At 55.7% G+C, this 20,419-nt stretch overlaps 3 protein-coding genes and 4 non-coding genes across 8 annotated transcripts in view; 1 reads left to right on the forward strand and 6 right to left on the reverse strand.

The window, feature by feature from the left end:
• Window positions 1–1,388: 1,388 nt before the first annotated feature.
• LOC121348905 (C-factor-like) lies at window positions 1,389–3,992 on the forward strand. The gene is made up of 6 exons (XM_041458909.1): window positions 1,389–1,526; window positions 2,220–2,271; window positions 2,506–2,693; window positions 2,777–2,935; window positions 3,044–3,154; window positions 3,879–3,992. The coding sequence occupies exons 1-6, from the start codon at window positions 1,389–1,391 to the stop codon at window positions 3,990–3,992; spliced, it is 762 nt and encodes a 253-aa protein (XP_041314843.1).
• Window positions 3,993–5,352: 1,360 nt separating this feature from the next.
• Window positions 5,353–10,797, reverse strand: IL34 (interleukin 34). Of its 2 annotated transcripts, XM_041458726.1 has the most exons (7): window positions 10,649–10,797; window positions 9,706–10,047; window positions 9,511–9,614; window positions 9,141–9,218; window positions 8,880–9,053; window positions 5,924–6,062; window positions 5,353–5,824 (listed from the first exon to the last, which is right to left on the reverse strand). In XM_041458726.1, the coding sequence occupies exons 2-7, from the start codon at window positions 9,731–9,733 to the stop codon at window positions 5,805–5,807; spliced, it is 543 nt and encodes a 180-aa protein (XP_041314660.1). In that variant the 5' UTR covers window positions 9,734–10,047; window positions 10,649–10,797; the 3' UTR covers window positions 5,353–5,804. The 2 variants fall into 2 exon arrangements, with proteins under 2 accessions (XP_041314660.1, XP_041314661.1); XM_041458727.1 differs by lacking the exon at window positions 10,649–10,797 and having other exon boundaries at window positions 9,706–10,558.
• On the reverse strand, window positions 6,131–6,201 carry TRNAG-GCC. The gene has a single exon. It is a non-coding gene; the product is annotated as a tRNA-Gly (tRNA).
• On the reverse strand, window positions 6,882–6,952 carry TRNAG-GCC. The gene has a single exon. It is a non-coding gene; the product is annotated as a tRNA-Gly (tRNA).
• Window positions 7,929–7,999, reverse strand: TRNAG-GCC. Its single transcript has one exon. It is a non-coding gene; the product is annotated as a tRNA-Gly (tRNA).
• On the reverse strand, window positions 8,596–8,666 carry TRNAG-GCC. The gene has a single exon. It is a non-coding gene; the product is annotated as a tRNA-Gly (tRNA).
• A 2,993-nt stretch (window positions 10,798–13,790) lies between the features above and the next one.
• The window catches only part of SF3B3 (splicing factor 3b subunit 3), a 28,913-nt gene continuing 22,284 nt past the window's right edge, over window positions 13,791–20,419 (reverse strand). Inside the window, exons 21-26 of the mRNA XM_041458957.1 lie at window positions 19,398–19,523; window positions 18,099–18,311; window positions 17,072–17,170; window positions 16,512–16,655; window positions 15,677–15,781; window positions 13,791–14,697 (exon numbers count right to left, since the gene is read on the reverse strand). Of these exons, the coding sequence (XP_041314891.1) occupies window positions 14,557–14,697; window positions 15,677–15,781; window positions 16,512–16,655; window positions 17,072–17,170; window positions 18,099–18,311; window positions 19,398–19,523 (828 nt within the window). The 3' untranslated portion in view covers window positions 13,791–14,556. The remainder of the gene's footprint in view (window positions 14,698–15,676; window positions 15,782–16,511; window positions 16,656–17,071; window positions 17,171–18,098; window positions 18,312–19,397; window positions 19,524–20,419) is intronic.

Raw genomic sequence — 20,419 nt, forward strand, 5'->3', positions numbered from 1 at the left:
TTTCACCTCTTTCCCTTTGTTTCTCTGTTCCCGTTCCCCTCTCGCTTTCCCTCCCTCTCCTCTCTGTTTCCTGTCCCTCGGGCGCAGGCGGGTGGCTCCAGCCGCAGGAGGAGAGGATGGTGCCAGCAGGGCTGTGGCAGCCGTGGAGCACCAGGAGCACCAGGAGTGGGGGGCCCTGGCCCCATTCCCCCCAGCTGCCTGCTTGGGGCCAGCGCAGCTCAGCCTCATTCCAGGGGGGCAGAAGAAACGGGCTGGGAGTGCAGGGGGGGAAGAAGAAGTGGGGGACATGTGAGAGGGTGGGGGGCTGGGGGTAGAGGCACTGCAATCCCCTCCGTCTTGGGGGGACACCAGGGTGCAGGGACTGAGGATGCTGAACCTCCACTTTGCCCTCCCTCACAAGGATCACTTGGGACCCCCTGCAAACCCCCTTCCCCCTGGCTCGGCACCCACAGACCCCGCTCAGAGGTGGGTCCAGGCACGGCAGGTTTGACTCAGACCCCCAGGCAAAGCAGCTTTCTGCCGGCGGCTGGAGGAAAGCACAACCCGCGGCCCTGCTGTACATAGCCCCGCTGTCTGTCGCATCGCAGCCCCTCAGCCCGCCCCCTTAGGAATAACAATTTAGTTCTCCCCCTTCCCCTTCTCCTGCCCAGAACCGCTGAGGCCAAGTGACAAATGTTTGGGGTTTGAGGGAGGGGGGGGTCTCTTATTTTGTACAGAAAACAAAAATTCTTTGGAAAAGAAAAAAAAACTGACCTGTCTTTCGACTGAAGTAACTTTTCTGGTGCTGTTGTTAACTTGGTCCTTATTCTTTTCTCTTTTTTTAATTTATTTTTCCTCCTCGTGTTCCCGCCTCTGCCGCCGCTTCCCCTCTCCCTGTCCCTCTGCCACGTTTCTTTCTCTTTCTTTCATTCCGTCTTCTCTTTTAATTTTTTTTTTTTCTGGTGGTAATTCCCCTCTTTCCCCCCCTCCCCCGTTTTCCATAGTCACTGCTACAAGTAACGAATGCACTGTGAAGATTCCAGTATTAATAAAGGTTGTACTGTAATTAATAGCCTTGCCTGTGCTCCTGTGGATTTTCTGGTTCTCTGGGATCACCCCAGTAATGGGGAACAGGTGAGAAGGTACCACCACCCCTTTGGGTTCCCATGGCTTGAGGGGGTGGGTGTTTTGGGGTATGGAGGAGTGCAACCCCATGGTCAAGCTGATGGATGACCCTGGGATGCAGAAGAACATCCTGCTGCCCGTGCCCTCCAGAAGAGGGGGTGCAGGCGGTGCCCCCCACCTCCGCCCATCCCAGCAGCGCCCGCAGCGTTCCCGCCTCCCGGATTATCGAGGCCGATTGCCAAAGCTCGCCGGGGCAGCACAACCGGCTGTGGAGAGCAGAGGGGATGGAGGGGCTCAGCGTGGGCAGTGTCCTGCTGACCGGCTGCGACGGGGGGCTGGGCCTGGGGCTGCTGAAGGGGCTGCTGGAGCAGCCCAGCCCACCCCGGCACATCTTCGCTGCTTGCCTGGACCCCCAGGGCAAGGTAGGGAGGGCACGGGCACAGGGGGGACAGGAGGGAGTCAGCGCTGGGATGGGTGCCTGGGGATGCCACAGCCCCACCTGAAATTGGGATGCTGAGTGTCAGCATCCTGAATGGTGAATGGTATGGAAAAATACATGTATATACGTAGGTGCGTGTGTAATATATGTATAAAATACATATATATATATATATACACATATAAATATATATATATATATATGTATTTTTCCACACCATTCATATACGAATAATAATATATAAAATAAATAAATATATAAATAAATATAGAATAAATCAATATATAAATATATATATAAATACACATATATGTAATAAATATTGTAAGTACCAGTGTATGTATTGAATATGTATGTATTTATTTTGCCTCTCTTGGCACAGGTGTGTGCGTGGTGGGGAGTGCAGGGGGGGTTGCTGGGAGTGCAGGGGGGTTGCTGGGCGCTCAGGGGTGTTGCTAGCAGCCCCGGTGCCGGGGGCATGGCTGCGGGGAGCTTTGGAGCCGCCGGGCTCAGCCAGGAGCGGGGCAGCAGCGACCCGCCCCAAATCGCTCCCCTGGATCTTACTGTGACCTGCCGGCTGTGACACGAGGGACCACCCTCTTCCCACCGCGCACGGGGCAGCCCCCCCATTCCGTGAGCTTCCCCACATGACCCCCTCCCCCGTTTTTCCACCTAGGCTGTTAACGAGGTGGCTTTGGGCTTTCCCAACGTCGTGATCCTCCCTCTAGGTAAGTGCTGGGGCGGGAAAGGGATGAAGCTTCTCAGGATTTAATTGCAGCCGTGGGTGGCTCCAGGAAATGTCACCAAGCAGGTGGGTCCCTTGGTTTGGCTTAGCTCAACCAGGTCACTGATGGGACCAGGAGGATGCTCAGTGGCTGGGAGTTGCCTCCTGCCACGTCCTACAGCACCTTGCCAGGATCAGGGCCACCAGCCTGTCCCCAAACCCTCCTGTCCCCTTGCAGATGTGACAGACCCCAACAGCATCAAGGCAGCCGTCAGGAGGGTGCGGGCAGAGGTGGGAAGTGCTGGCCTCAACCTCCTGATCAACAACACGGGCACCACGCGCCGCAGCACCTTGGCCACCGAGACAGCAGAGAACATGAGCCTCGTCTACACCACCAACACCATCGGGCCCCTGCAGACAAGCCAGGTGAGGACACAGGCCTCCCCTGCCCCAAACACTGGCAATAGGGAGGAGGAGGATGGTGATGCCTGAGGTCCCATCCCCTGCAGGCCTTCCTGCCCCTGCTGAAGGAGGCAGCTGAGGCCGAAGGGCAGCGTGAGATGAGCTGCCGCAGAGCTGCCATCATCAACATCTCCAGCATCCTGGGCTCCATCGAGGTTGCAGAGGCTTGGGAGGAGAGGCAGGACATCTGCTACCGCTGCAGCAAGGTACTGCCCCTGGGGGATGGGAGGAGTTGGGGGTCATCTCCTCTGGGGTTCCCCCCAGCCCTGGCGTTGCCAGATCATGATGCTAAGGAGGGGAATTTGTCCTCCCAGGCTGCTCTGAACATGCTCACCAAGTGCCTGGCCCTGGAGTACGGGAGCAGCGGGATCCTCTGCGTGTCTGTGGATCCTGGACATGTGACACCGCCCTTGGAACAGGGGATGGTGAGTGATGGGAGGTGCATGGAGTCCTAGCTCAGCAAGGTTCCACAGGCATCCATTCCTGGAGGATCCTTTCCCTGGAACATCCCTTCCTGAGGCCATCCCTTCCCAAGGCCACACCTTCCCATGAGCATCCCTTCTCAGGGTCATCCTTTCACAAAGAATTCCCTTCCCACAGACATCCCTTCCTATGGGCACATCCCTTCTTCATAGGGTATTTCTTCCCATGGACATCCCTTTCCCATGAACATCCCTTCCTGAGGCATCCTTGACCATGGACATCCCTTCCCTGGGCACCCACATCTGTGCAGTCCCTTGGTCCCACAGTGGCTGTGCCACCACAGCAAGGGGACAATTCCAGGCGCTCCCCCCAGACCATCCAATTTCTCCCTATTTTTATTTCCTTTCCCATCCTGATGGTGTGTCAGCAGAGGGCACCCCGGTCCTGCACTCAGCTGTCCCTTACCCTGCTCTGGCTGTCCCTTACCCTGCTCTGGCTGACATCCCTCTTTTAATTAGGGATGAAGAAATTAACCTCCATCCTTACAGCACTCAAATGAGGGACAATCAATTTGTGCAAAGCCACATTCCTTGGCTGCTGGAGCATCTCCAACTGCTCCCAAACCAACCCAGCCAGAGCTGGCACTCCACCATACCCTGGGTGGGATTGGGGGTGTTGGGATGGAGAATCTTGGCTCACTTTTTCCCTTGCCCTTGGGTGTGACAGGGCCCGGTGACGCTGGAGGAGAGCGTGCGGGGCGTCCTGCAGCTGCTGGCCCAGCTCTCAGCCACCAGCAATGGCACCTTCTGGGACTGGAGAGGGCAGAGGCTGCCCTGGTGAGAGCAGCATCTGCCCACTGAACTTAAATAATTAATTAAAGTGAATTAATTGCCATTTCCAGGCTCACTCTGATTTCGGGGGGGGGGGGTAGGATGGGCAGAGGAATAAAAACAGGGATGCACAGGTTGGGGGATGAGAGTTGGATTTGCTGCCCTCCTGGCCTGGGATGGTGATTTGTGCCAGGGCAGCATAAGGAAGGATGCTCCAAGTGTGTTCCTGAATCCAAGGCATCCCCTGGGGCCAGGAGAATGCCCTGGCTATCGTCACTCCAGGGCCATAAGCCATACTGCTCATGGGGACATCCCAGACAGCCCCAAACTCAGCCCTTCTCCTGCTGGGCCTGCCCACCCCAAAACCAGCTGGCCTTTCCATGCCCACCCCAAAGACGCTGCCAGGCATTTTTCTTGCTGGTTCAAGGCCAGCAAAGGTTCTTCCTGTTCCAGCAGCTGGGGGCTTTCATAGCAGGAGATGTCCCAAGTCTCAGCACATGCCTAAAGATGAGTTTTGAGACCTGGGCAGGGCATCCTGGGCTGACCTTCCTCCATGGTACACCAGGAGATAATGTAAACAAGCTCCCATTCTTGATCCTGTGAGTGCTTTCCTGTAGAGGCTCTCAGCTGTCATTTTTGAAGCCATCTCTCAAAAGAAGGATCAGAAGAAAATGCACAATATCTCAAGTGGGCTTGACATGCAGCCCATTGCTGTGGGGATGCTCTGGGAAGCTTGGTAGGGGTCATTTTGCAGGGACAGCTTCAGTTTCCCCACAGTGGAGGAGGATGAAGGATCATTCCCACCTTTGACACGAGGGAGTGGGAGGCTGGGCTCAGCTCCAAGGGCTGAGGCAGCCCAGGTGGGTCCCTGGACCACACAGGGACTCAGTTAAAGCCAGCAGGGATGGGAGAGAGGGTCCCTTTAGTTAAAGCTCTTATCAAGCAGTGGATCTCTTGGTGGGTTTTATATGAGCTCTGCGTGGGCTTTATATAAACAGGAATCACCACAAAGCATGAAGGGAGGAAAAGGGGGAGGCGGAGAAGGGAGACGCCTCCACTCATGCTGCAGTGCCCATTGACTCATGAGCCTAAGCCATGAATACAGCAATTAAGGTCTCTAATAGCTGATGAGGGTAATTAACTGAGCTGTAAAGGGGGGAGGCAGCCAGGCAGCCCCAGTGCCTCCAGTGTGCAGCCTGCACCACGCCACCAAGCACAACAAACCAATCCAGATGTTTCCTTGCTGGGGAAGCAGCCGGGGCTGATGGAGGCAGCTTGGCAGGGGTCCCTTTATCAGAGTGAGTGTCTCCCCCACAGCGGTGAGGGAGGTGGCTGACACCCCAAAAGAGGAGGCAGTGGAGGCAGTGGGGTTCTCTTTGCTGGTCCTTTATTTCGGGTAAGGCTGGAGGATCCCAGGACCCAGTCAGAAGCTGAGCTGCAATGCTACAGAATTAACTGGTGTTTAATCAAAGCTGAGGAAAAAATACAAATGGAGAGAAACGGGGTGATGCCCTCACCTGCCTGTGCGCAGGGAGGGCTGTGTGTCCCCCCAACAGCTGCCTGCCATGGGGCTGTGTCTGAGCCCACACCCATGCAAAGGGTGGCAGACATTTCGGATGGACAAGATCCCACAGCCATAAACAGTCCCACAGTTCTGGAAAGGGTTGTGTTTGGTCCTGGAAGGAGTGGCATTTGTCCCACCTTTGCAGCTTCCTTGGGAACCCACCACGGGGCTCTGGGAGGAGCAGAACAGAGGCAGCATCCAAGGCTCCAGGGCAAGCAGGTGTCCACTGAGGGGTTGAGTGAAGGATCTTCCACACTGTTAGGTGGACTCCCACCCACCTGAACAGAGGGAACAGGTTTCATGGTGTGGGACAGGGTGCCCCTGTGTGGCACCTGCGTTGCCCGAGGTCGGGCCCCCCACCCTGACCCCCAACTCACAGGGCACCCCGTAGAGCATCCGCATGACCTTGAGGCAGTTGTCCAGCAGTGCCTTGGGGCGCACAGCCTTGCTCCGGCTCTCAGCGCCCGCGCTGTGGATCAGCTTCACCAGATCGGCCACCACGGTTTCCACGTCTGTCTGCAGTGACAGATCACCAGGTCACCAAGGTCCCCCAAGGGACAGAGAGGTGCAAAAGATGCAGCTGTTGCATTGGCCGGGAATCGAACCCGGGCCTCCCGCGTGGCAGGCGAGAATTCTACCACTGAACCACCAATGCCAGATGTGTACAACCTCCCGGCCCTCCCCCCCCACACTCCCAAACCCTGCGGGATGCGAGCAGCGCCCACAGGCCCTGGCAGCTCTCAACGCTCCCACAAATCACCCCAGCACAGCTCTGACAGCGCACCTCCAGACCATGGAACACCCCTCTGCTGCCTCGCATCGCCTACAGCAAGGAGGACCTCTCAGCAGCCCTCAGAGTTAATAACCCAGCAAAGCTCCCTCTCTCCACAGAGGGGCTGCAGAACCTGTCCCGTGCCACAGGACAACCCAGCCACACTTGGGGCTCACATCGGTCACCCAGCTGTAGCAGGCCACCCACATCCAGCACACAAACACTGTCCCCTCTTGGATGGGGCAGCATCCCCCAGACCTGTGCAGGCCTGATTGCCCTGGGCCTCACTGCCACCGAGCCAAAGACCCTTGTCACTGCCACCAAAGCAGAAACCCTCACTGTCAGTGAGCCATGGACTGTCACTGCCCATGAGGCAGGGTCTCTCTCTGCCACCAAGTCCCCCGGGGATCACCAATGTGCCCTGGCTTTGTTCCACCGACAATGACACTCCTCACAGCCATACAGAGGGAAAGATGTGCCAGAGAGGTGGGTGATCCCTCCAGGCACCCAGGGGAATCCCCATGGTCCCCCCAGAGACACTGGGCGCCAAAAAATACAGCTGTTGCATTGGCCGGGAATCGAACCCGGGCCTCCCGCGTGGCAGGCGAGAATTCTACCACTGAACCACCAATGCCAGATGTGCTCAGTATCTGAACCCTTCCCACACGGCCCCAGCATCCCAAATCCAGCAGAGTGAATGCAACGCGGACAGGCACTGCTGGCTGTGAGCACAACACACACAGACACTCACAAGGGGCACCCCAACCCCCAGCTCTGATACGGCGGCTCCAGACCATGGAAGAGCCTCTTCTGCTGCCTCACCAGCAAGGAGGACATGTCAGCAGCCCTCAGAGTTAGCCCTCTCATGAGACAGCCCAGCAAAGCTCCCTCTCTCCACAGAGGGGTTGCAGAACCGTCCGGGGCACAGGACAACCCAGCCACACTTGGGCTTCACATTGGTCACCCAGCTGTAACAGGCCACCCACATCCAGCACACAAAAACCTCTGCCTTGGGGTGCAGCAGCATCTCCCAGCCACAAGTAACCCATGGCTGCATGGAGCCCAAGTCAGGTGGAGAGGCTGGGGGCTGCAGAGTTGAAAGTCAGGAAGGACACGGGGCTGCACTGACGAGGAACCAAACCCTGGCTTTTGAGGCAGAGCACAATAGTCATCCCACTGAACCACACATGCCAGATGTGGAACTGCCCACAGGTGCCATCTGCCTCCATGGCCTGGGCACCCTTGACATGAACCAGCACCTCCCACTGCTCCTAAGCCAGGGACCTTCACTGACATCTACATAGCACCCCTTGCTGTCATTGAGCCGGTGTCCCTCCCTGCCACCCAGCCGAGCTGGGTCATTCACCAAACCATCTCCTCTTACTGCTCCCCAGTGCCACCAGGCCAATACTCACCGCAGGCAGAGCTGCTGCTGCCACCCCGGGGCCTGAGCACCCACAAAAACTACACAGTCGACCCCGCGGGGAGATGCAGAGGAAGCACTTCTACAGAGATGCCCAAGGGAGGACCCTTGGGAGCACCCCTGCACTATCCCATGGGCACCTGGCAGCCGCCCCCAAGGGACAGAGAGGTGCAAAAGATGCAGCTGTTGCATTGGCCGGGAATCGAACCCGGGCCTCCCGCGTGGCAGGCGAGAATTCTACCACTGAACCACCAATGCCAGATGTGCACAATCTCCCGGCCCTCCCCCCCCACACTCCCAAACCCTGCGGGATGCGAGCAGCGCCCACAGGCCCTGGCAGCTCTCAACGCTCCCACAAATCACCCCAGCACAGCTCTGACAGCGCACCTCCAGACCATGGAACACCCCTCTGCTGCCTCACATCGCCTACAGCAAGGAGGGCCTCTCAGCAGCCCTCGGAGTTAACCCTCTCATGAGACAGCCCAGCAAAGCTCCCTCTCTCCACAGAGGGGCTGCAGAACCTGTCCCGTGCCACAGGACAACCCAGCCACACTTGGGGCTCACATCGGTCACCCAGCTGTAGCAGGCCACCCACATCCAGCACACAAACGCAGCTGTCTCAGGATGCAGAAGCTCCATCGAGGCAGCAGAATCTTAGGCAGAGAGGCAGAACCATCAGCGGGAAAACAGAGATGAATTCACAGGCACATTCTGCCTGATCTCATGCAACCGCCGGCCCTAGTAGTGCCACCCCGTGAGGGAGGTCGGTGTGTGTGACAGTCCCATTCTCCCCTCCCCGGGTGAGCAGGTGCCCCGAGGGGGACGGGTTGCAGGCAAGAAAAACATACAGCTGTTGCATTGGCCGGGAATCGAACCCGGGCCTCCCGCGTGGCAGGCGAGAATTCTACCACTGAACCACCAATGCCAGATGTGCAGTACACCTGAGGCACTGCCCCAGCACCCCGCTCCCAACTTCTGTCCTTGCATCCTGTCCCTGTCAGACTTTCCAGGGAATCCCCTCGCAGGGAAAACGTCCATGCCCGTGTTGTCCCCTCCCGGTGCTCGTGGCCCAGTGCGTGCCCCCCAGCACAGGAGTGCGAGACGTGCGGCTGGGCTGGGGTGCCGGGGGGATCCTCACCTGCCGGTACTTGCTGTACTCCTCACCCAGGGCATCAAAGAGCTGGCAGAGCTCCTGGGTGTACTTCCAGGATGGGTGCTTCTCTGGCAGCACCTCACGGATCCGCAGCACGGCCTGGGAGCTGACATGGAACCAGAGGTACCGCAGTGCTGCCTCCGACACGGTCCCGTTGCGCTGAAGGGCAAGAGGGTGAGAGCCGGGCAGCCCCCGTGGGTCCCTGGAGTGCTCCCATCACGAGACTCTCCCCTGCCACCCTCTTACCAGGCGGGTGATGTTGGAAGGCCTCAGCACCTCTTCATACTGGACCTGGACTGTGTAGTCGATGGGAAAGTAATGTTTCTGGAAAGGCAAGGAAGAGCATGGGGGCTGGCAAGGGGCAAAGCAATGGGCACATCCTTGCCAGCCTCAGCAAGACACCAGGGAGCCGGTGCAAAAGCCCTTTGACATGGTCAGCCCCCAGCAGAAGTAGCCCTGGGCACAATTTGGTATAAATTGTCCCTGGTAAAAAACACAGCACTCAGCACCTGGCCACTGTAGAGCAGTGGGTGCTGCCCCCCACCCATGACCCCCTGGAGCAAACTGGGGCCCTGCAGTGCCACATGTCCCCCCCACCTCCCAAAGCTGGGGTTACCATGTACTGCAGGCGCATCTCATACTGCAGCTTGTCCTGGAGAAGGCGGGTGAGCTCGCATTCGCCCGGCGCCGCGGCCTCCAGCCCCAGCACGGCCAGGACACCTGGGCAGCCAAAGCCAGTGGCATCAGCCCCCTCAGGGACACCCACTGAGGTGACTCCTGAGGCCAACCCCCGTCCCCCAGCAATACTCACATAGGACGGCAGCGTAGCCCTGCTGCATGTTGATGGTGGCCGTCAGTGAAGCCCCAGGCTGTGCCTACATGGCTGGGGCTCACCGGGAGCCTCCAGGGCAGTGGCGTGGATGGTGTGGGGACAAGGGACAGGTGTAGGCTCCGGGCACTGGCTGCTCTCCGGTAGCCCCGGGCAGTTGTTCCCTGCCATGGATGGGGGGTTAGTCCCCCTTCCCGGCAGTCCCCACTGGCTTCTCCTCTCCAGCTGGTGTCAGGGAGGCAGCAGGTCCCAGGGCCGTCACAGGGTGTTGGCAGGGATGTGTTTGCAGGGGTGCAGGAGCACCCCCGGACTGCAAGAGGGAATCTGGGGGAAGAGAGCCCTGGCTGCAGCCCTAGGGTAGGCAGGCGCCCAGGCTGCAGCCCCCAGGCAGGACATCTGCTCCGAGCCCCGGGGACCACGGGGAGGGGACAGCCCCGCGTGAGCCTCGGGTGGCCAAAATACTGTGGGTGGCCGTGGAGCCGTGTATGCCTATATCCCGCTTGGTGCAGGGCTACCAGGGCTTCCCTGATGACACCCTCCGGGGATTTCCAGGGAAGGAGCGGGGATCTACCCAGCCCCGTTATCCCAGCGGTGACTAAGTCCAGCCTCAGCCGAGGAACGCTGGGGGACGGGGCTGGTGAAATGGCCAAGCCACCGCATGCTGGGTCCCCACACAGAGGTGTCTGTCCCTACACCCCTGTGAAGGGTGCCATGCCCCCGCGCTGTGGAAGAAGACCACAGCATGTCCTGGTGCCACATGTTCCACAGCGCGTCCCCTTACGAAGGAGGGTGTGTTGTATCCATGCCACATCCCAGCACAGAAGTGGCCCCATCTGCGCCCCCACACCATGTCCCGGTGCCAGGGGAGCCATGCTGTGTCCCCACGCGATGCCATGTCCCAAGGGAAAGCGGCCGTGCCGTGTACCGTGCCGTGCCCCCGCGCAAAGGCGCCGTGCGCTGTCCCAGCTCGAAGGGGTGCCACCCACAATTCCCGGTGAAGGGACCTCTGCGCCGTGTCCCTGCGCCGTGTCCCCAGGCAAACACGGCCGGGTCGCGGGGTGTGCGTGTCCCGTGCCGCGTCCCCACGCGGGGCCGTGGGTGCCCGGCCGCCCCCCGCGCCCCCCGCCGAGGCTCCCGCGTGGCAGGCGAGAATTCTACCACTGAACCACCAATGCCAGATGTGCAGTACACCTGAGGCACTGCCCCAGCACCCCGCTCCCAACTTCTGTCCTTGCATCCTGTCCCTGTCAGACTTTCCAGGGAATCCCCTCGCAGGGAAAACGTCCATGCCCGTGTTGTCCCCTCCCGGTGCTCGTGGCCCAGTGCGTGCCCCCCAGCACAGGAGTGCGAGACGTGCGGCTGGGCTGGGGTGCCGGGGGGATCCTCACCTGCCGGTACTTGCTGTACTCCTCACCCAGGGCATCAAAGAGCTGGGGCGGGGCGGCGGCCGGGGGCCGGGCGGGGAGTGGGGACCGAGCGACCGCCCCGCACGGCCCGGGGAGAGTCCGGCCCCGCTCCGCCGCGGGTGCTCGGCTACCCCAGGCAGGTGGGTGTCCCCGGGGTAGGGAGCGAGAGCGGGAGGTGTCCCCAGGCTACAGCCCAGGCTGGGGTGTCCCCAGGGTGCTTGGCTGACCCTCGAGAGTATCTCCGTGTTCCAGGCAGGTGTCCCCGGAGGTGCTCATCTAGCCCAAGCTGGGCGTCCTGGGATGCTCAGCTGCTCAGTTCACCTGGCCTAGGTACCCCCTGGTGCGCTCAGCTCATCCAGCTGCGCATCCCCAGGGTGTTTGGCTCATGCTGCCGGGTCCCTCCCTGCTCCTCAGGGTACTTTGCTGCACCAGACCCTGCGTGCTGGTCTAGCTATGGTGCAGGCCTCCTCCACTCCTCAGGGTGCTGAGCTGTCCACCCAACCCAGTCAAGTGCCCACATAGCCCCTGGGGTGCCCAGCTGACTACTCTGCACAGCCCTAGGCTCTTCAGGGTGCTCTGTTCTGCCAGCACTGGCACCTCTAGGATGCTGGGCTTTCCTGGCTGGGTGTCCCAGGGCACTTTCTGGGCTGAGCACTCATGGGCACGTTTGGGACAATCAAAGTGGGAGTCAGCCAATGCCTTCCCAGCATGCGCCCGGGGAAGGGCTGCACTGCAGCACTAATCCCAGAGGGGCTGAGGTATTCTAAGCTGCCTCCAGGCCAGCAGGACTCTGCTCCCTCTGACCCAACCCCACGTCATCTTCTCAGGATGCTTCAGGGCTGAGCTCCTGCCAGGAGCAGGGGCCAAGGGACATGGGACATTGTCCTCCCCCACATCATCCTGAAGAGCCCCTTGGAAGAGCCACTGTGTCTGTGCTCAGGGCTGCTGAGCATCCAAAGGGTCAGCAAGAAACATCGGCTATCAAAGAGTGGGTCAGTGCTCCCAGGGAAACGCGTGGGAAGGAATGCACTTCTGCCTGTGAGAGCGCACTGGGATTCCCCTGGCACGGAGTCAGGGCCACTGCCGTGCTCCTGCCAAGCTTCCCCTGCTCCTGGCCAGTCTCAGGCACGGCGCTTGCCTCCCTCCCAGCACTCGTCGGGGGCGAGATGCTCAGCTCTAAGCAGGGAAGGAGCCGCTCCAGCTCCTCACTCAGGTGTCCGCAGGGATTTTGCCCGCAGCTGCTGCAGTCGCTGGAGGAAGCCATTTAATAGCATTCCCTGCCCACGTATTCATCAGCCTGGCAGCCGGGAAGGGGCGAGGAAGAGAAGATAAAGTGCGGAACTGCGCAGCACCGTGCTGGGGGCGGTTTGCTCTCCCTGGCTGCTCCGGGGCTGGAAATCAGTGCTGGGATGAGTCCAAGGCAAACAGCTTCCCGTGAACGGCCCCGGGAGCTCTGCACCCACACGGCAGCAGGACTCCGAGCCCCTGCGGCTGCAGGAGGCAGCTCACTCCAAGAGAAACCTTCCTTGTCCCAGTGAAGAGGAGCTGGGGGCTCAGGCAGCTCCCCACAAGCCCCCAGCTCCTGATGGCTAGGAATGGGTCCCCCCAAGACTTTGCCTTTTACTGGAGGCAGGTTATTCACCAGGTACAGCCAAGCAAGTAAAACCTTGTGCTTGGAACCAGTTTGGGAACATCTCAAGACATGCCTCCCCTCCCCAGCTTTCACTTTCAGGACACCAGCATAACAAATACCAAGGGCCACTGGAGCTCTGCTGGAAGTGCCCTCTGACCAAAGCATCGCTCCCTCAGGGAGGACAGGGAGCACAGGGTGAGCACTTTATAGCAAGCCAGAAGCTGGAGCCTACAAAGCTCAGCCCCCCTTCACCCCTTCCTTGACACAGCTGCCCCCACTCAGGCCGGGGAAGGGAGCACAAAGTCCTTTGCTCTGCCAGCAGAGGATGGGTGGGGCTGTCAGAGCCAAAGGGTGCAGCCCAGCCTTGTAAGCCCCTGCCAACGCAGGCCTGCGAGGCTGAAACAAGGCAGGAGGGGAGAGGAGGGTGCAAAGGACAGGGCAGGAGGGTGTGTTTGCCCTCACCCCACACACTACATGCACCAGAGAATGTGAAAGCTGTTCAAAGGGAACACAGGCATCAAGGACCACCTGTCTCTCTAAGCCTCAGGTGGGGAGCAGCATCCTTACTGGGATGTCACAGGCTATCAGTCCCCACCAGCAGGGAGTAAGCAGGGAGTAATCCAGCAGAACCAGGAAGCACTTGCTGTGTGGGTACACTCCACCTGGGAGCCTCTGCAGCCAGCTACCAAGCCTCTGGGACAAGGACCTTTCCCCAACCCTCCTGGCAGTCAGCTGCTCCTCCCAGAGCTGCAGCTGCTACACTGGGCAACACAGGACCCCCAGTGTGCAGCCATGCTCTGGAACGGCTGCAAAAATGACTCTTCCCTCTCTCCACAGCCTGCTCTGTGTGTGTCCTAGGGCAGACCAAACAGTAGGACATCAGCTCCAGGCAGGGCAGGGGGGCAGTGAGGGGCCTGCAGGAGCACAGGGGCTCAGGGTGTGCACATTTCTGTATTCCTCCTCCGCCCCTCCTGCTCCCGCCAGGTCAGCAGCAGCTGCCACGAAGGAGAAGAGCCCCAGAGCCAGGGTAGTGAAAAAACAGGCTTTTATTCTTCATGTGCTGCTCACAGTCACAGCTTGGAGACACTCTCTTGCCAAAGTTATTATGAAACAAATCAAGTCCCAGACTCAGGCCTCGCTCTTCCCCACCCCCAAGAGAGTCAACATTGTACAAAACTCTATTTACAGGGAAAACAGTCAGAAATGGTGAGTCCAAAAAACCCCCTTGCAATTCAGAAGAAAACGTTCAAGACAAGTGTGACAGTTACACCCTCCACAGCCAGCTTCCCATTGGCTGCTCCCTGGACTAGTATAAGCCCAGAGCAGCCCACCACTGGCTACTAAAAGAGGAGCCTGGTAATCCTGAATCATGCCACAGCTCTTTCCTTTCCTAAAACGCGGGGATATCACAAACCCCACTTGACCCAACAAAGACTCAGCTGGATCTGCCCTACAGAACTTTCAGCAAGATACCCTGGGACTCCCTCATCTGAAAGGGAGGACAAGGACATGGAGCTGAGGGTCAGCTGGAGGCCCCGCTTGGGCACTTCCCAAGAGAGAACTGCTGTGGCCAGAAGCCGGAATGTCAGGAGCCTTCACATAGGCAGCAGGATGTGTTGGGAAACCTAATAGCTGATACTGTATTTACTGGACTCACATTACTTTGAAACACAAACCAAGAGGACCAAACCAATATTTGAAAAGGGGGGAAAAAAAGCACACACTCCTCCTCCTGATGGTGCCTGGAAGAGCACCCAGAGGAGCCGCGAGGTTTCTGCCCCTGGCAGCTGCCTCTCAGAAAGCGTAGCGCGTGCGGATGTCCTCCAGCTTCTTGGACACCTCGGGTGGGGTCCGGTCCAGCTCCTCAGCCACATTCTTCTGTTTGTTAGGCTCCATGGAGTTGAACTGCTCACACAGGTCCCCATCAATCACGTTCTGGAGGGGCAAGGAGGAGAGAACTAAATCGAAACCACACAGAGGCACTGAACCCTGCCTAAACAGGGAAAAATGGCCACAAACAGTTTGTTCCCAGGAGTTTCTTAATCCTGTCCTGGAAACAAGACCATGCTCGGTGACCTCATCCGCTGAATAGCAGCAGTTAGCATCACATTAATTACTGGCCAGCTTGATTAACGAAACAGAAACCCAAAAGGCCTGTGTGCAGCTGAAGAATCACACAAGGGAAAGGAAGAGAGATCTGCCTGGGTCTGAGCCCTGCACTGGGAAGGCTGGGGAGGCTGTGAGTGGTGACAAAGGCAGCTTCAATCAAATGGGAGCAATCTTTGAGGCTGTGTATGTGGCAAATCAGCTTCAAGTTCATCGAGACCACCACCACCCTCCACTCCTAGAGAGCTTCATCTGCTGGGACAGTGCTCTGACTCCAGACTCATTACTACGGTAGTACCACTGGGGTCCGTCTGCATTTAGCAGTTCACAGCTTCTAACAGTTCCTCAAAAGCAGAAATAGGCAGTAACAGCTATTTCTGCACTTGGATTTTCCTTTCCAGTGGTGGTGGAAAAAACAACCCAGGGCAGCACTCAATTTGATCCAGCCACACCAACAGCTATGTAATTCTGCTTCGCCAGGTGCAAAATGGAGATGCTGTGGGAACTAGAGAAGTGCAGCTACAGCACCTCTAGGCTTGGGTCTTAGGATCAACCCTCAGGAGGCTCATTACAAGAGTTAAGAAATCAAAACACATATGTATTAAGTGCTAAGTACTGTTCTCCTAACACTGCTGCTCAAGAGCCAGCTACCACAGGCACTACACCTCAGTTTTCCTTACGAAACAGCAAGCTTGCCTTGTACAAGACAATAACCTTGCCTTGCTTCTGCCAGCCTCAAGGCAGCTCTGTGCCCCAAAGCAACTCTCTGCACCCCAAGACCAGGTGATCCCACATGCCCAGGGCTTACCTTCACTGGGAAGTAGTAGGAGCGGAAACTGAGATGGTCTCGTCCACAGAGAGGAGGGTGCTCAGACCGTAAGTGCATTTCCACATGCTGGAAGAAGTCGTGATCCTGGAGAGATAAAGGATTGATAAGAGAACAGTTTGGTACACATCAGTGCTGCTAGCAAGGCAAGACAACACCCATTAGAAGGTTCTCCTGCACTGGCTGAAACACTATCATTACATGGCCATTTGGGGTTGGATGAGATGATCTTTAAACGTCCCTCCCAATCCAAACCATTCTGTGGCTCTGTGATTAACAGACTCTGCCAGAGCAGCCCTGCACATGGCAGTCAAAGTCATGGCTACCCCTCATCTCTTCCACCTGGAAAACACACAGCAGAGTTAAGCAGCCACTCTGGTCAGGATCAGTCTCCCAGGAGCTGCAGCTCCAACAGGGAATGTCTTGCCATCATCCACTGCTCCAAGGAGCCACAGCAAATAGAGAACAGAGTACCATCCTCAGGACTTGAAACATCACTGCCTGATCAACAGTTTAGAGGCTACATAAAGCATGCCAAAGGACTCCTCCCTCCTCAGACACTGAATCACCCAAAGCTCCTTGAAGGCACAAACAGATACAGAACAACAGTGCAACAAGGAATGCTCTCAACTCTTTATAGAACCAATGCAGAACTCAAGAAACTCTTCCCTTCTGCACTGGAGCCACAGGCTCTCCTGTAGCTCAGGTTTCCAGCCACTGCGGAGCCCTCCAGGGAATGCAGCATATTTAATATACTGGCTGTGGATGGGTGCACAAAAAGCAGCAAGACTGCAGCCTGATGGATGGGCTTGCTTACCTCATGGGAAGTAAAAGGGACCAAGATTCCTATCCCCCCTGATAAGGTGGTATAAACAAGAGATTCAGAGCCTCCTGGAATCAGTGTGGTCTTCTGCAAGGAAAGCACCGTTTCTCCCACGTGATAATTCATAATCACTTCAGCCTGAAAGGCAAGCACAAAAGCATGTTTTTTCTTCAGCTTATATAAAAGCATCAAAGGGCTTGAGAGAGGAAAGCAGGATAAATTCAGCCAGCTGCTAGTTCTGAAATGCCTTTCTAGAGAGGAAGTGCCTTCCACCTGTGACCAGATGGCAAAACTCAGCTGGACAAACGGATGCAAGTAATGAGAGAAAGCAGCTAAAGAAAATGAGCTGCTCCCCTCAAACACACCAAACAGGCTTCAGCTGTGATTTCAGAAATTTGGCTTGCAGCAACAGTGAAAATCCATCGCCCACAGCACAGCAGATTGCGCAGAAGCAGAACTGCAAATACATCTCCTGGACAACACTGCAAAGGCCTTCACAGAAAAGCAGTGCTTTCTTTTCCTACAATAACCACGTGCTTCCCACAAAGTATTACCTTCTGTGATGCTCCATTAAGCAGGCCCCTGTCCCAGAGAGCTTTGTTGCCTGTGGGATCCTCATCTACCTCATCATTGGTGTTGGGAGGCAATCTCACCTGTGTTGAAAGAGGAAGGAAGAATCACAAGCTGCAGAGAAGTAGCATGTTAACTCTGGAGAACCACTGTGCTGTCTGAAAGGCTGCGTTTGTGGACTCTGCAAGAACCACTTTATACTTACAGCACAATCATCCAGGTGCCTCTCTGAAACAGCCTTTATATGACAACTGTGATAACAAGACCAATAACCCATCAGTCAGAAACACAGGCAGGGCCTCACAACCAGCCTCTGTCTGGCCTGGCACTTGCAGATCACCCTGGGAGGTATGGTCAAACCAACATGAAGGTGGTTTCCACTAAGGAAACAGTTTGATAGATGTGGGGCAGGAAAAGTGAAGAGGACTGATTTGTGTGTTTTGGCCAAATTCTGCAGGCGCAGCATCTGACACTTGCTGAACTCTACACTCCAAAGCACCCGAGCACGCTTCAGAAAGAGATCAAAGCTCTGCCAGAAAGACCATCTATTCTTTCCTCCTCCCTTGCTGAAATCCAGCCAACTGGGGAAGTGTTGGCTGACAAAGCCAACTGTGAAGAGGAAGCGACAGAGAAAGCTCGATGCCAGCAATGAGGTTTAGTCAGAAAAAGTAAGAGTGATAACCCTGACTCAAGTTCTCATGGGCCCTTTCACAGCAACAATCTTCTTTTCAAGGCTTACTGACAGTAATTTTTGAGGCAATATAAACACAAATTACTGGACACCTCAGAAATATGTTTATGACTTGCTGATACTTTAACTTATTTGCTTCATTGAACAAACAGATAAACTGCAGCCCACTATGATGACAGAGCCACCCCATGAAAACAAGTCAATGGTACAGGGCGTTGTCTACAGCTAATGACAGATTCTCATTCTTTTAAGATAAATCATGGAAGTTTTAAGGGAAAAATATGTCCAAAAAAGCCCCGACTTCAGCAAAGCACACTCACCACACAGATGTTACCAAACTTGTCTGCTCCAGCCACAGTGTCGTAATCCAGGAGTGTTGCTGTAGTGACCCACCGGGGGTAAGTGTCATCAGCAAAGATAATGAGCTGGTTCTCATTCCTTTTGTAACGCACCCAGATGAAACTCTCCTGAACATCGGAAACAATCACTCTGTGCCCAATGGTTTGGATCCCACAGATGTAGTTGGCAATGTGCTTTTGAGAGAGAAAGGACAAAACCTTAGTGCTTCACACAGGGAAGAATAACCCTACTGCAGCTGAAACACTCTTTTCCCCCGTAACTACAGCTCATTCCCCACTTAATTAAATAATTAATTATAAAAAAATTAATAATTAAAAATAATTTCCTCCAAAAATGCCCTCATTTCTGCCATACTACACTCCCACTCTAAATACACCATCGATACAGGACACTCTAAATGCATCACATGGCATTCACAGCCTTCCCTGTATGAACACTGTCCAGAGAACAAGTGCTGCTGGTGAGCCCATGACTGGAGATGCCAGGACATCCCTACAAGCAGGCATTGCTTCCATGTCTCCTCACTACATGGTCATGGAAGGCCCAAGAAGGAAAGCCATGTTTTAGGAAAAAAACAAAACCCCACACGAAAAAAAATAGCCCTTACAAGTTCCCAGTCTGTCTGTTAGCTTGCTGGAGTTCTTTTGTGCAGTAATGAGCTACTGGCACAGGTTCTGCAGCTTGCACGAGAGAGGGAGGAACAGGCAATTAAGTTAAAAAAATCACACTTTGCAATTTCTTTTCCAAAAGTACCAGAGATGCTCAGCAAGAAGGACCACCTACTTCAAGGAGAAAATCCCCTTTTCAGCACTCTGGGGATCTGATGAGGTGGTCATATGCACCCTCCAGCTTCTGTTCTCCAGCTGCTGATCACCCAAACTAACGAAACATTTGAAGCAATTCTCTTCTATCTCGCTAAGATCTCTCACATTTGCAGCAGCCAAAGAACAGTCTGTACAGACCCCTGCACACAGTCAGTAACAGCCTGCACTGAGCTGGGACAAAAAGGAACTTGCAGCACTACTGTCAGAAAGGCAGTAAGAAAATGGTGTGTGTGTGTGGGATGCAGAGGGGCAGCACAACTGTCCAGTCTAGTCCAGCACTCCTCTGGATAAATGCACCTAGCAAGGCAAACCTACAGCTCTGATGATCAAAGAGACACACTTGGGCTGGAGTAGCAGCTAAACCCTGTGTTTCACTCCAGCTGCAGTGTTACTTGCTCCAAATGGACAGCTCTGGTCAAGGACAGAAGGCAGTACCTTATTCTCACATTTCCGAAGCAGTTTCTTCTTGCCCAGGTCATACACACGCAGGAGCTTCCCAACTCCAATTAAGACTCGACCTTGGAATGGAGCAATGGCTGCAGGGACCTCCTCCACAGGGGTCTAGAAGGAAGAGGAAGATTGTGAAATTCTCATCATTAAGAGAGCTAACCTTACATAAACCTTCAGACCAGATTCAGCTAATGGTATGGTTAAGTTCACTGGCCTGTACCAAGGCTTTCAATGTCAAAGGCCATTAACAATCTTTTTCTCCAGGAGAGGCAACAGGTCAGCCCCTCACAGGCCTTTTGACAGCAGCAGATGTCACACACAGAGCTAAGAGAGCCATGGGCACTCACTACACACTGCTGGCAGTGCACCCGAAATGAAGCATAGGTCTGCTGTAAGAACCCCATATTGGGGTTCTTACAGGCAGCAGAAGAAGACAAGGGTCTGGTTGCCACAATTCTTAGTTTTGGTTTACATCCAACAGAAAAACTTTGGACTTTGCCTAAATCTACCCAGACTGTTTTTAAAGCAAGGCATTAATGTAATTCAGCCATCTGACATTGCCACCACAGAAACTGTTAAATATGAACAACTGCAGTGTGCCCACAATTTCAGTAACTCAGACAGGGTTACTCCCTGTAAAAATCCCCCACCACTGATCAATCCAAAATGATCAGACACAGCAGAGAAGGAGAACAAGCTTCCAGTTACAGCATTCCTAGCTTGGCTGCACTGGTTAAGAAAAGTTTATTTCACAACTTCAGCTCTGTCAACTTCCCAGTGGGTGTTCAGTGGCAGCAGAAAAGGCCGTGGTCCAGGACAGAACCCACTCACTGCAGCAGGACTCTAGGAAGTGAGTAAGCCACAACATTCCTTTCCATGTGCTCATCTGCCCAAATCTCAGCCATGCTGGAAGCATGTGGGAAGAACAGTAATTTTTCTGCTGAAACTTTTGCTGAAGCCCCTGAGTCCTATCAAACAAGTTGGTCGCTAATAATTTCTACACACAA

This window comes from Pyrgilauda ruficollis, unplaced genomic scaffold, assembly GCF_017590135.1.
Source record: "Pyrgilauda ruficollis isolate IOZ18807 unplaced genomic scaffold, ASM1759013v1 scaffold13, whole genome shotgun sequence".
Classification (NCBI taxonomy): Eukaryota; Metazoa; Chordata; class Aves; order Passeriformes; family Passeridae; genus Pyrgilauda; species Pyrgilauda ruficollis.